Below are 14,965 nucleotides of genomic sequence, written 5' to 3' on the forward strand. Positions count from 1 at the left end.
TCTATGCCAATTATTAAATTCTAGCCAGTAACCAGTGCAATGCTAGAGAAAGTTAGACATAATCCTTTTTGCCTAAATAAGAAATTTGATAATTATGATAACCAACGAACATTTATTATAATCGTAATGCCAAGAATATTGTAGTTTTGTCACCGTTTGAGTTTTTTTAAATAAAATATTTAGTGTTTAAATTCTCTCCTCTCTATTGCAACTATCGAATTACAAACAAACGAAATCAACCAATACTTTCAATGGTCTTTCTTAGAATTTAGAAGTTTGAAATTGGAAATGTTTTTTGGTTATTAAAGTAGAGACTACGAGACTAAGATTGTCTATCTATGGGTTTTTAGTATGTAGAATATAGAAGCACCTCCGACTTACCCTCCTTAATTCTCCAACCATGAAACTTGCTCGCTTTCTCCCCCTAGACTGTGACAAATTACCACCATCAACCTCCACAAAATTGTGTAGTTTAAAGACAAATTTGAGATAAAGAAATCAGGTTGTGAATAATCAAGAGAAAGAGGATGTAGAAATAATGAAATTCGTATGAAATTCAAATTTTGACTTGCCCCAAAAGTAGGGGTTTTAATTAACTAGCAGATGGAGATGATAATTTTGGCCTTAAAACTCATCAACCCGAAGGAGTGTGGAAATTCTCCTTTTTCATCAAGTTGTGAAACACGACACTTTTCTACTGCAATTTTTGGTAGGTGAATTTCCACACAACTATTGAAGTGTTTAATACTAATACCGATTATCAACAACGACAAGCCATAAGATATATAATTGTTCATGTACCAACCCACGATTATTCTTACTTTGGTAGAATATGACTAAGATGTTGGTTGAACTTCAACAAATACGAATTTTGAACAATAGTATGTTTCACATCAAATAAGAGGAAAGGATTTCGGTTTTTTTTTTTTTTTTTTTTTTTTTTTTTTTTTTTTTGTCTTTTTAATGATAGAAAATATAAGCCAATATTGATGTCAATGAGACTAATATTTCAGCTAGGTTACAAATTACATGTTAAGCTCCCTTCATCGAATCATCTGTTTTATTTATTATGATATGCAAACTTTTCATCACCTTCATATTTATTTTTCCCAATCATGCTGCTTCACATTCTCTTGATGTTTTATTTGATAAAAGTTGAATCCATCCTCATGTAACTTCCAAATCCAATTGGCTGGACCATAATCCAATTGATGACTGTGGTTTGCACTAAACACTTCAAAAGCAAAATGGAAGTTCTCATACCGAAAATAGGTATAGAAAAGTGTAGTTTCCAATATTTTAATGTAAAAGAGAATTCACACTTACTTTTGGTAGTTGTTCTATAGGTTGCTGATGATTTCTGCGTAGTGATTTCTGAACTCCCGAGGTGTCAATGTGTAAACAAGATTGAATATGAGTGATTGAACAAGTAATTTAATTGACATGTTATAGGAGAGATTAAGCATTCAATATACTCTAAGATCATAACAAATCAAAGAGTTTGAGCATTCGGTATATATATATATATATATATATATATATATCATATTAAATCTTAAGAACTTGTCAACGTGCAATGATTCCAACATGCACATGGATAATCCCAAGAACATGTGTTAAAAATATTAGGTTTCACCTCTAAACCTAGCTAGAGATTTAGCCACACATAGTTAGGCAAAAGAAATCAATAAAAACAATGCTAAACCTCTAAAAAATATATATATAAAAAAAAGATTAAAAAAAGTTCTAGGACTTTTCCCCCTCTATTGTGTCAACCTCCACCAAAAGCTAAAGAGAAAATCGCACAAATTTAGGATGTAAAATCCGTAACTTTTGGACTTGTATCCGCTGTCAACTTCCATCCCACTTTTGGCCTCCAAAACAATTTTTTTTTTTTTTTTTTTTTTTGAATTTTTGTTAAGCTAAAAAGTTGAAGATTTTCTACTCTTGGACATTTGTGTAATAGGTTATGGCAAAAATACTAAAACAATGCAAAATGTATCCATATCAGGATTTTCCAATTTTGGATTGACCGAATTTTTTCATCCCTTTTAAATTCCAACACTTTTTTTTTTTTTTTTACTTCTTTAATGCTCAAAAGTAATGTCCCAATTGATCTTGACCCTTGGATTCTCTTGGTTGCATGTCTGCACGATTAGTTGACTAGTTTCAATCTCCCTTAAGATAAAAATACACATTAAGATTATATATATATATATATATATATATATATATATATATAAGAGATATCATTTAAACTCATATATTTATGTGTGACTAAATGTAAAATTTTTGTGATATTGCCTATTGAAACTAAAATAATAGCATAATTTTAAGGAATCAACTTGGACCCGTGGAAGTATTGTTGCTTATTAAACCTCCAACTCTTTTGGTCGCATTCATGGGTATTTTAGACTTCTTTGAGGCCATTGATCTGGGTAGATTGGAGACATGAAGATTTCTAGGATGGACCCCCATCATGCATTCTTGACATTTGTACAAAAAAATATTTCACAATAGATAAATAACACTGTCGCGAAACAGTGTACCAAATGATCAATTTAAATTGATTGATACAGAGTGAGTATAGTTATCTATATAACTCTTTAAAATGATAGAATAAAATAAACTCCTATGTTTCAATCTCTAAGAAGCTTTAGAATCCAAAGAGCTATGTAGCTTAATCTTGAATCGTGCGTTATTGTCTCCGAGTTTGATGAGTAGTTGAACGTATGTACTTGATTTGATGCGAGGGAAGTTGGATTAATCTCATACCAAATCAACAGAACATGTTCGAAAATCCTTACTTTGATTTGAAGAAGTAGGAATGAACCTTGATTTTGTGGGAGCAATGATGCTCTTTTGGACTTAGAGATGACTCTTTATTTTGACAAAGTGTCGATTGGGGTTTTCTCTCTAAATCTCTATCTTTTTTTTCTCACACGAGAAGCGTATATCTATAGGCAACTCAATGGTCATTGATTTGTAATTTTCACTCAGTATTTATTGAGATTTAATTACAAATTTTGAATTTGAATTTAATTTTGGTCGTGTATTTAATAAGAACTTTCCAAGTGCATCCTTTATTCTGACGTTGCCACATGGCTTTCACATTTCACATAACCCCATGGCTTGGACACATGTCACTTCTATGTGTGTCGTAGTAAGGGATGGGCTTGCCATGTGGCTTGATTTGGTTTGTCGATTATCCGCTATTGACACATCATCAAATGGAAATTAAGTGGATCACAAATATTTGATCATGATCGATTAGACAAATGCAAATACATCATAAAATTTTGATGTCAACCACAGCATCAGCAATAGCTCGCCGAAGCGTGGAGCTAAGGTTCCTGAACCAGCTACTATTATGGGAACACCGTATGAGTATATAACGTATTGTCCCGTCCTTTAATAGTAGACTTATTGAGTTGGGCTTTGTCTCGTAGTGTTTTTTTACAGTTTGGGTTTTTACCCTATAAAGTCTCTGTGTGGGTGTGTATATTCTTCACAACATTGAAAATGTTTGTCCATGAATAATGTCAAACTTGAATCTTGATTGCTTAATTATCCAATTAATATTCGATTAAATTGATTAAAATTATTATTAAGCTGTTGTAAGGATCTAGCCTCGTTTCTTAATATCGTATTAAAACTGAACCATTGGTTGCTATTGCTTTTTGCAAATTAAAGCTTTATTTTTTTCATTCACAATCATTAGTAGTAGCTAAAAAAATAGTTATGTTTGCCTTGGAATGACGTAACACTTATATTTACAATACATGATATAGTAATAGTAGACTTCAATAATATGTAAATAGTACGTAAGCAGTACTCTTTTGTTTTTTTGAATATCAAAATAATATTAATTAAAACCGAAAGGGTGTACAAGAGATTATATCAATGGGGGATACCATCATATTTAAAATATATTTCTTATTTTCCAATTTTATTTAAGTAAACTTTATGCACATGCACAGGCCTAGATTGAATAGTTATGATTAATTCGTACTTAGTTACCTTTTACAAACGCAAAAAAAAAAAATAAATAAATAAATAAAAAATTTAAAAAAAAAACCGAAAATGTATATATTTGTCATTTTGAATAAAAATAATTTTAATTTAGATTTTAAAAAAAGTAGTAGTTTTATTTTTTATAATTTAATAGTTAATATTAGGAGGATTTGAACCGTGATTCCTTTAATTAATGACAGCGTGTTATTTCATTTGTCGACACCTTGCGGCTACTCGACCACCTGTCACGGTGATGCTTGCGAACCTTTCATCTCATCTTGGCCTCGGTGCGAGAGATGATATATGGAGGTGTGTCATACCTCGCATGTGTGATTGGAATAATTTGAAGGAAATTACCAAAGGTAAGTGAAGTCCCCACCAATCATTGGGTTTTTCTAAGGTGTGATTGGTTGTCTGATCCTATTTGATTTTATTACCGATCCTATGTTAAGAAAAAAATGGCATTTTCCCTAATCTAATATGAATGGGCAAAAAATCTTGATTCTTGAGTTTTGAAGTCTTGTTACATGTGGGGAAGGTGTTATGCACTGCACAATGCCTATCCAAAGACAGTCCTTTGCTTTGGTAGAATCGTAATTTTTAGACACTAGCAATTGAAAACGAGCCATTGGCATTAGCTTACGGGGTTTTGAACGTGTTGGGTTTTCAAGTTTGATTTTGGAATGGGTATGGTCTTGATCGATGCTTTCTAAGTTTGCTTTAAGTCGTTGCAAAATTTCCACAGCGAAAATCCGATAGCATTTTGCTTTATTTTCGTGGCTGAAATTTATGGCCTCGGGAAGCGTGCTAATGAACTTTTCACGGTTTTCTAGATATCTCAACTGTTTTCACTCCAATTACAACCCATGAATAGTTGTTGGAAAGGGAATTTGATAATCTTCGTAATGGCACTGGTCCTAACCCGTTCTAACGGTCAAATCAAAATTAAGGTTTCTGGTGCCCTCGGAGTCAACCCCGAGTCAAACTTGGTCAAAGATGATGAAAATCACCGAGTAGCTCGGGTTTGATGTAGAAACATGAAAAATATTGTTTTAAGATGATTCTGACCGACTTTGACTTTCGGTCAACCCAGGGTTGACCAGGGGCATTTTGGTCAATTTGACTGAAAAATGCACTTTGAGTGCTCCGATGCCCGAACGGGTTGTGCCACATCAATCTAGAGTCTTCCACGGCCCCATGGAGAAAAAATAATATTTTTGGAATTTTCGGGGTCTAGCACACAAATCGAGGGCGGACAAAATACGGTGTCTACATCATTGAGCAAAAAAATTATTGAGAAAAGACAATAGTTAATGCAACAAACCATTTAGGTACTTGAAAATCATTTAATTTTGTTGTTAATCATTTGTCAGAATATGCAGATTAATCCTCCAAAATTACTTCATTTTAGTAAGAAAATTATGTCACTTTACTAAATTATTTATGTGATTGGTTTTTATTTCCTATCTTAATTTTTGCATTGGTGGTATTATCAACTTCAATCAAATGTGTTTTATTTTTAAAAATAAAATTCATTAAAATTTAGTTGTTACAAAAATCTATATTAAAAAATAAAAAATATTTAGACACAAATTTGAAATGTGGCGTCCGTTTTATGAGTTTTATATCTTACTGTCGTCGAAGAGTATGAGAGAAAGTTAATTTGGCGTTAAGAACATGCATGCAGATGAATTGAATGTTACAATGTCACGAACACAAGCATGTATTTGGTGAAGAATAAAAAAAAAAATTTACAAAGAGTTAATAACAATTTTTGCTTTATTCCGAAATATCCCACCTACAGTAACAGAACGAATACTATCCACAACAACACTTCTCCAGATCATAGCAACATTTAGTAAAAGGCTAAACTCAAACAAATCTAAAAATTACTATCCAACATTCCACAATTTCATTTAAATAAAGAAAAAGGGAACATGATAGACTGAAGTAAATGAAATTCTACTTTGAATAGAACTCCTATAACCATTTGTGAATAGTATTTCCTAATTCCATGTTAGTTACAATAGCTTGGGAGGCATTTTATTATTGTTTGCTGGTACAAGCAGGAGGATTCTGTTTGCCCGAAACGGTGGGCTTGACATTAACACAAGTGGAAGTAGCAGATCCTCCTGCTCCCTTGTATACGAGATCAATGCCAGCAACCGCCACTTGTTGGCATGGTACACTTTTACTGCAAATAAGCTTCATAGCTTCCTTTGTTGAAGAAGTGCCTCTAATGTTCTTGAAGCTAACGTTGCTGATCTTAACTTTCGAGGGAGACTGAAAGCATAACAAACAGGCAAAAACCCACACAAGAATTTGATATTAGTATCTGTAATTTGTTTTTCCTTTTTTTAAATTTTAACATCAAAATGAGTGTATATATTTGTGATGTTTATAATAACCTTGTTTGAGCATTGATTGTTTGGGCAGTAGCCTTGATCAATGAGGATAGGATTGGCAACATTGTTCATGATAATATTCTCGAAATGCATATCAGAAGCAGTCCCAGGAGGGGAAGAAGGCCATGTTTTGATTCTAACACCATTCTTTGTATTGCTAAGGGTGCCACCAATTATTCTGATTCCTGAAACAGGTTCTTCATTCTGGTATCTTCCAAGACTTCCAACGCTGATACCATGGCCAGGTCCACAAGTTACTTGGTTAACAGTAACATCTTGGGCTCCATCACCAATGGAGACGCAATCGTCACCTGTTCCAATTTTGGCATTGGTGATGGTGATCTTAGATGAATGTCCGATGTGGATTCCATCGGTGTTGGGGCTATCTCCGGGTGCAGTTATGGTAACATGTTGGATTTGCAAGTTGTTGCATCCAAAAACGTTTATGTGGAAAAATTTACTGTCCTTCGATTGAATGTCACGGACTATTGAATTTGTGATGAAATCGAACCTTATATTCTGTTCATGTTTACAAGTTAGATAAATCAAAACAGCAAATATGAACGCCATAGTTTCATTTAAATATTCTCCTAAAAATATTTTCATTTAAATATATTATAGTAAAATGCTAACGCTTCTTTGAATTACTATATTAAAAAAAAATTACAAATATATATCAATGAATGTGGTTGTTACTACTTTAACAATAGTATATAAAAAAGTCTTTTCGGACCAAACAATTTGTCACTGCTTGATGTTATATGCGAGTATGATTGGTGAACCATCACTTTCACCTGTAACCACCACTTTTTCTCCATTACACACAGTTGCACAAGTTAGGGTCATGGCACAGAAGTTGTGTCCATATTCCGCATTTGGACTTTCTCGTATATAAATTTGGAATTCTCTTTTTTGGTGAGTTGTGACACCTCACTATATAAAGCTTACATCAAATTATTAATAATATGATAATATCCTTAACATCATTAAACGAATACGTGCTTGAATTAGTATTTCGTGATGGTTAAAGTTCTTAAAGTTGTAATGTCTGTATATATCTACATAAATATAATGGAAATTTAAATGCTAATTATTAAGATTGAAATCTTACGATAGGAAGTGTTTTGCAGTTGTAATTTTTGGCACAATTATTTTTTTGCCATGCTGTTTGTCCTTTGCCATCAAAAGCTCCACCACCTGACACAATGAGACTGTCGATACGTTTAAAAGAAACCCAAAAGTCTTTACCAACGTTTGATGGGGCCTGTAGGGTGCCCTGAAGTTGAAACTCAATAGCACCTTTGCATGGACCTAATAAACTCACTGCACCTAGTTTGTATGTCCCTGCTGAAATCACAACTTTACATCCTGCTACTGCGCATGCAGCTTTCCAAGCTTTTGTCAAAGCCTGATAAACACGTTATGAAAAATCAAAATCAGTATATTACAATCATTTTTCATGTAAATGTTTTATCATCTGGTCAAGACACTGAAGAGTTTTTGGTGTAAGCAGAGTTTGAACCCGAGTACTTTTATTTGACATTAAAAGACTTTACTAGTTAAGTTAACTAGAACCCACTTTTCATGTTAATTAGTGACAGTTTTTAGACCCCTTAAACAATTGATTAAACCTAGGTAATTAGCTAAGTTGTTACTTAGTCCAATTAAACAAGTCTAGGTTATCACAATAATAAAGATCAAATCATGCAAAGTAGCGGAAAATAAATAACACATGATATGATCACCCAGGAAACCAAATCGGTAAAAACCTGGGGAGGATTTGACCTAGCTATCCTCAAGGTAAACTTGAATCCACTATCAGAAAGAATCGAAGTTCATACAAAAGGACTTAGAAGCACCCCCGCTCGACTTCCTAATGCTACCAACCAATAGAACTTACTGACACGACCACGTGCAAGCTCCGAATCCACGGACTCCTTCTTTCTTGGATTCCCACCAGCTACAAGCACCCCCGCTTGTGTATTCTTTAAGCTTTAATGGCAGCAATTGTTTTGATCATCAAGGTGTAGAGAATATCTCCTCCTTGAAATCCCTAAGTTTGTGTAAAGGAAAGCTCCTCTAGATCTCACAAGAGATTTACACAAACCGCAATATGAGCAACACTAAAGCGTGGCTAGGGTATGCCTTTTATACTTAGAACAAATAAGAAACCCTAAAAACGTTTTAAAACAATTAGGGCTGAGTTGGAAAATTCTGCAGAAAAGCAATCTGCCCGACGTTCGATCGGTTAAGCCTAAGCTTCGATCAATCGAGCCAGGCCGAAAGCCACACTGCTTTCTGCTTTACACTCGATTCCAACTTTACATTGACATACAACTTTGAGCTAGCTTTAAACACTTCTAAACACATTGTTTTGATCATGGTTTGCCAACAATACAAATTAGAGTTCTAAATACATAAAGTCCTAAACTTTAGAACCTAACAAACTTCCCCTTTGGCAATCCGTGACAAAACACAACTTAGAAGCTCAAAGTTTACAAAATGAAAAGCCCTTTACAAAATAATGCTCATAAACAAAAATTCAATCCTAACTACTATCCATTAGTTGCAAGTGTAGACAGCAGCTCAATTGAATCAACCTGTATATTTCCTGAAATACTAAACAAAATGCATAACCGCATGTGTGACAGAAAAACAAAAACAGTAAATCAACAAATATGCAATCTAACTCTCCCCCTAAGTTAGATACATCAAAAACAATGTTAACTCCCCCTAAACAGAACATTCTTGTATTTCCACACATTTCATCTAAATCTCTCCCCCTTTTTGTCACGCATTGACAAAGACAACTCAAACAAAGAGTTGACAGAAAACATACGCAACAGAGTAAGAGAAAATAGAGAAAGAAGGGAACACAAAATAATTCAACTCTATAGGAAATAGAGACAACTCCCCCTATGAACAACAAAGGTTAAAAACAAGCTTCTCCCCCTATAAAAATAGGAAAAACAAAACAAGTTTTGGGAAAAACAATTTTGGGGAAAAATAAAGGGGTTGGGGATAAAGAAAAAGACACAAACCAAGTTAAAAGAAAACTAAGTTGAGGATACACATGAAGAAAAATATTCTCTCTTTCAATAAAATACAAACATGACACTACGTGACCCAAAAACAGTTGCATGAGTAGAGAAAATATTTGCACATTGACTATCCACCATATCTCTTAAGAAAAATATTTTCTACAGTTCACACATAAAAAAGGCATATACTAGAAAGTACATAGCTCAAAAAGTAATCAATCAATTTTTTGATCAAGTTGAGTACCCAATGTAGCAAAGTGTATGCATGTTATGTGTGAAAACAATGAGAGATATGACTGCAAAACTGCAAGATGGATACAAAAACAATGCAATGCATGTAAATCCTAAACATAAATGATGCATGGAAAAATCAAATTTTTTTAAAAAACAGAGCAATTTAATGTAGAAACTCCTCAAAGCATAATATTTCATGAATGAAGTGCATGAGTATGAGATTAAAAGTTTTAAAAAAAACTTGAATTCAACCTAGATCTTCCAAAAACAATTTTTTCAACCAATTGTCCTCAAAAACTCAAACATTAAGCACATTTTGCATTAAAATCAAGGAACTTTTAATCTTGGATAGCCACAACAAAATCACACACAATATAATGTACCAAGTTTAACAAAGAGTAACTTGTGTAGTGTGTGCAACTAGCAAAAGCTTGAGATACATGTGAGGTGATATGTGAATAGCAATCAATCACAAAGTCTACAAAATTCATCACAAAGAATTTAAAAGAGACTATTACCTAAAGAGTTACATCATATAACTCCCACATCTCCTAGATCATAAGCTTGCAATTATGTAAGTTTCTTGTATTTATGCCTCATAATATACATACCAATTTTAAGTCATGTGAGTTTGGCATCAAGCCTAATAGTACACACCAATTAGATTTTAAGAATTAAGCACTTTTACCGAGGCTTCACCTTATGTTCTTTTTGTGCATGTGCTACACTTTCTCGAGCACAAAATCTTATGATATGCACTAAGGTGTTCATGATTGGCTAGTGAACAGTGGTGAGATGGTTATTTATGCCTTTCTCTAAAAGTTCAAGTCCGACATTTAAAAACAAGTGACTTCAAGATTAAGACATAGTAATCAAAAACCATACACATCTTTTCCACACAACATGCACTACAAATCTTCAACTAGTAAAGTGCAATAAATAAGCTCATTAAAGCTAAACAAGATACATAAACTTGTTATGTAAAGATAATATGGCCAATCCTTGATTATAAATCCAAGATGTGAAATACAAAACACAATAATCATTTTGGTAAAAAAAAATGACCAAAAACAAAAAAGCACATATTGTGCCCGTTTGGATAGCACGTCTCACTGCGTTCGCGTTTTCCTCTTTGTTTTTTTTTTTTTTTTTTTTTTTTTTCAGCCGCATATTGTTGACTTTTCAGCCATGAACAGTGACTTATATACTGTTCATGGGTCCCACAAACTCCACTTTTTATCAACTTTTTCATTAAAAATGGGTCCCACGGCACTATTCACACATTTAAAAATTATTTTGCTACAGTGTTTTCAGTTTCAGTTTTCAGTTTCAGCAAAAATAAGCTCAATCCAAACGGACCCATTATGCTAAAAGAACAATGCAAATGCAATGCATGACAGTGCTTAACTAAGCTATAGAGGGTACACAAACAAGAAATATCAATTTCTTAATTAACCCATGAGTACATGTACAAACTAGTACATACTCACATAAAATCAAAATAGCTTAGCACTTATATAACACATACTATTCAAGTTTCTCTATAATGTCAAGCATGTTTTAAATCAAGAGAGAGATATCATAACTCATGTAATCCTCAAGAAAAATAAAACTAGACACAAAATAAAATATTTTTGTCTTTTTGAAAATTTTCAATGTTTTTGGAATTTTTTTTTAATAAAAACCAATCTAAAAAACAAAACAACCAAAAACAAAAACAAAACATGTCCGTAAACAATTGAAAGAATTAATTCAGGGTCAAGTTAACAACACTCACCTTGGAGAATCTTTTCTCACCCATATAGCACGAGTCTTCGGCTTTGTAGGTGAAAATCCATGTGAAGCAGAGTGTATATGAGGGATTACACCAATCTTCTGAGAAAGGCTAAAATCCTGCAAATTCCTTTCACAAGACAACAAGCTTAAATTTTTCAAAATAATATGAAACAATTTATATGGACTTATGGCAGGAGAAATATCATCACATATCCTAGATTGAAACACAGAATGCTTAAATTTCAATTTATGACAACTAGGACGAATGTGACCGGAGACACCACAAAAGTGACAAACAGGAACAAATTTAGGAACATCAGTATTCCTAACAACAAGTCTAGTCTCAGATTTTGGTTTTTGCCTCAACAAAGAACAATTTGGTCTAATATGACCAACTACATCACAAAGGTGACAGGTAGGCACAAAAACAGATTTATTATGCTCTCAAACAGTAGGTTTAGACTTAGGTTTAGAAACTTCAGCGTCAACATCAGAACTTTTACCTTTGTCTAACCTAGCACAATAAGCCTTTTCTTTATTATTCCTCTTGAAATGAGGGATATAAACTTTCTCAGTTTTAGGCTTAAGAGAAACAGAAATACTTCTGTTATCAACAGCAGACTTGGTACAAGTCAAATTTTCAATTTTAGCTTTAGATTCAACTAACTCTTGTTCCAAGCTTTTCATCTTCTCATCTTGAGAGGAAATTTGATTTCTCAAAAATTCATTCTTTTTATTAGATTCATCTAATCTAACAACCAATTCCTCTTTTTCAAGATTAGCCAATTTTAACTCTTCCTTGAATTTCTTAGCAATTTTCATAGATTTCAATAATTCCTTACGAAGAGTTTCACAGGCATCAATAAAATCAACAGAAGCATGAGCAGAAACTTGATCAGAAAGACACTTCAAATTATCCATGACAACAGGGGTCATGGATCAGCTCTTAGATCAAAAGATCTAAAACAAAAGAGCAACCCGCTCTAATACCACTTGACAGTTTTTAGACCCCTTAAACAATTGATTAAACCTAGGTAATTAGCCAAGTTGTTACTTAGTCCAATTAAACAAGTCTAGGTTATCACAATAATAAAGATCAAATCATGCAAAGCAGCGGAAAATAAATAACACATGATATGATTACCCAGGAAACCAAACCGGTAAGAACCTGGGGAGGATTTGACCTAGCTATCCTCAAGGTAAACTTGAATCCACTATCAGAAAGAATCGAAGTTCATACAAAAGGACTTACAAGCACCCCCGCTCGACTTCCTAATGCTACCAACCAGTAGAACTTACTGACACGATCACGTGCAAGCTCCGAATCCACGAACTCCTTCTTTCTTGGATTCCCACCAGCTACAAGCACCCCCGCTTGTGTATTCTTTAAGCTTTAATGGCAGCAACTGTTTTGGTCATCAAGGTGTAGAGAATATCTCCTCCTTGAAAACCCTAAGTTTGTGTAAAGGAAAGCTCCTCTAGATCTCACAAGAGATTTACACAAACCGCAATATGAGCAACCTTTAGAGAGCCTTTGGGTACAAAACCCTAAAAATAAAAAGAGGCACTCTAATCTCTCTAAAAACAACTTCAAAAAACGTTCTAGGGTTTCCCTTATATATAGGAGAGTTTTACTTGAATCCTAATACAAAAGTAGAGTTTGGGCTGAACTGGAAATCTGCAGAAAAAATAAATATGCACATGGTTCGATCGATCGAGTCTAATTTTCGATCAATCAAGCCTTGCAGATTTAGTCCAATAAATTCTGCAATCACTCAATTCCAATTTCACAAATAAACATACTTTGAGCAAGCCTAAACCTAGACTTTATGTTTTGATCATGGTTTGCCAACATAATACAAATTAAAGTTCTAATACATTAGTTCCTAATTTCTTAGAACCTAACAATTAGGTATAGTTAATTGTGCTACACATATTTATACCTGGGTGATATCGGCATTAGGTTGTCCTCCATATGATTTAACGTCAAAGACTTGCCCGGCACTGGTGGATGCCAACAACAATTGCAACGAAATTGTTACAATGCTCAAATTCTTTCCCATTTTATTGTTCTTTATTTCCCTACTATAGCCAATTTGTTGTACGGTATGATGGTTTCCCTATTTAGTTTGAAGCTATTTATACTACAGCACCTGAGCTCATCACCATTAAAGCTATCCAACTGATATTAACTAATTTTATGCATGGTTGCTAAGAACTCTCCTGTTTACGCTTCAACTTCTATACTATTATTAGCTTTCGTGCTTCCTCCTTCACTAATTAATTAATAGTTTATCGTTATAATCAAACCGTTGATGACCAGTTAAAATTAAATCAATTTCATTGACCATGGAAGGATAAAATTTTAACAACTTTATGATTGAATTATGCTAATAACTCTAAAGGATTATAACATGTCTTTTTTTTTGGTCCATTATTCTATAAGATAAGATTATTACTACTATATATCACCCTAACTTCTTAGCCTTAAATGGCAAGCTCTTAGCCACCTGAAATCTGTTCATTTCCTCCTTGAAGCGAATTGAATACTTCTCGTTAGAGAGGGGGGAAAAAGTCTAGAAAAAGAATCACAACCGAAAACTATCCGAAGTTAGTATAGGAAGCATGCCCGATTATAGTGTAAAGTAGAAAAAAAAAATACTATATAGGAGATGTTGAACTCACCTTCTCAATTATTATATTTATCATTATTACTATAATTAGTTTACAGATCTATGCCAATTATTAAATACTAGCCAGTAACCAGTGCAATGCTCAAGAAAGTCAGACATAACCTTTTTGTCTAAATAAGAAATTTGATAATTATGATAACCAACGAACATTTATTATAATCGTAATTCCAAGAATATTGTAGTTTTGTCACCTTTTGAGTATTTTTAAATAAAATATTTACGGTTTAAATTCTCTCTTCTCTATTGCAACTATCGAATTACAAACAAACGAAATCAACAAATACTTTCAATGGTCTTTCTTAGAATTTAGAAGTTTGAAATTGGAAATGTTTTTTGGTTCTTAAAGCAGAGACTAAGAGACTAAGATTGTCTATCTATGAGTTTTTCGTATGTAGAATATAGAAGCTCCTCCAACTTACCCTCCTTAATTCTCCAACCATGAAACTTGCTCACTTTCTCCCCCTAGACTGTGACATATTACCACTATCAACCTCCTCAAAATTGTGTTGTTTAAAGACAAATTTGAGATAAAGAAATCAAGTTGTGAATAATCAAGAGAAAGAGGATGTAGAAATAATGAAATTCGTATGAAATTCAAATTTTGACCGGGCCTAAAAGTAGGGGTTTTAATTAACTAGCAGATGGAGATGATAATTTTGGCCTTCAAACTCATCAACCCGAAGGAGTGTGGGAATTCTCCATTTTCATCAAGTTGTGAAACACGATACTTTTCTACTACTATTTTTGGTTGGTGAATTTCCACGCAACTGTTGAAGTGTTTAATACTAATACCGATTATGAA

General features: G+C 33.3%; 1 protein-coding gene across 1 annotated transcript; it reads right to left on the reverse strand.

Annotated features, from left to right (window-relative positions):
- Nucleotides 1-6,060: 6,060 nt before the first annotated feature.
- LOC126719818 (exopolygalacturonase-like) lies at nt 6,061-14,179 on the reverse strand. The gene is made up of 5 exons (XM_050422330.1): nt 14,156-14,179; nt 13,414-13,590; nt 7,531-7,827; nt 6,423-6,938; nt 6,061-6,297 (listed from the first exon to the last, which is right to left on the reverse strand). The coding sequence occupies exons 1-5, from the start codon at nt 14,177-14,179 to the stop codon at nt 6,061-6,063; spliced, it is 1,251 nt and encodes a 416-aa protein (XP_050278287.1).
- Between the last annotated feature and the right edge of the window lie 786 nt (nt 14,180-14,965).

This window comes from Quercus robur, chromosome 3 (assembly GCF_932294415.1).
Source record: "Quercus robur chromosome 3, dhQueRobu3.1, whole genome shotgun sequence".
In the NCBI taxonomy this organism is placed as follows: Eukaryota; Viridiplantae; Streptophyta; class Magnoliopsida; order Fagales; family Fagaceae; genus Quercus; species Quercus robur.

Bases quoted from the DNA above. Each gene is read 5' to 3' on its own strand.
- LOC126719818 (XM_050422330.1), bottom strand. From the start codon at position 14,179: ATGATAAATATAATAATTGAGAAG. The intron at 7,828-13,413 runs GTATAAATATGT...CGTGTTTATCAG, and splicing joins CTAATGCCGATATCACCCAG to GCTTTGACAAAAGCTTGGAA. The intron at 6,298-6,422 runs GTTATTATAAAC...TTATGCTTTCAG, and splicing joins ACAATCAATGCTCAAACAAG to TCTCCCTCGAAAGTTAAGAT.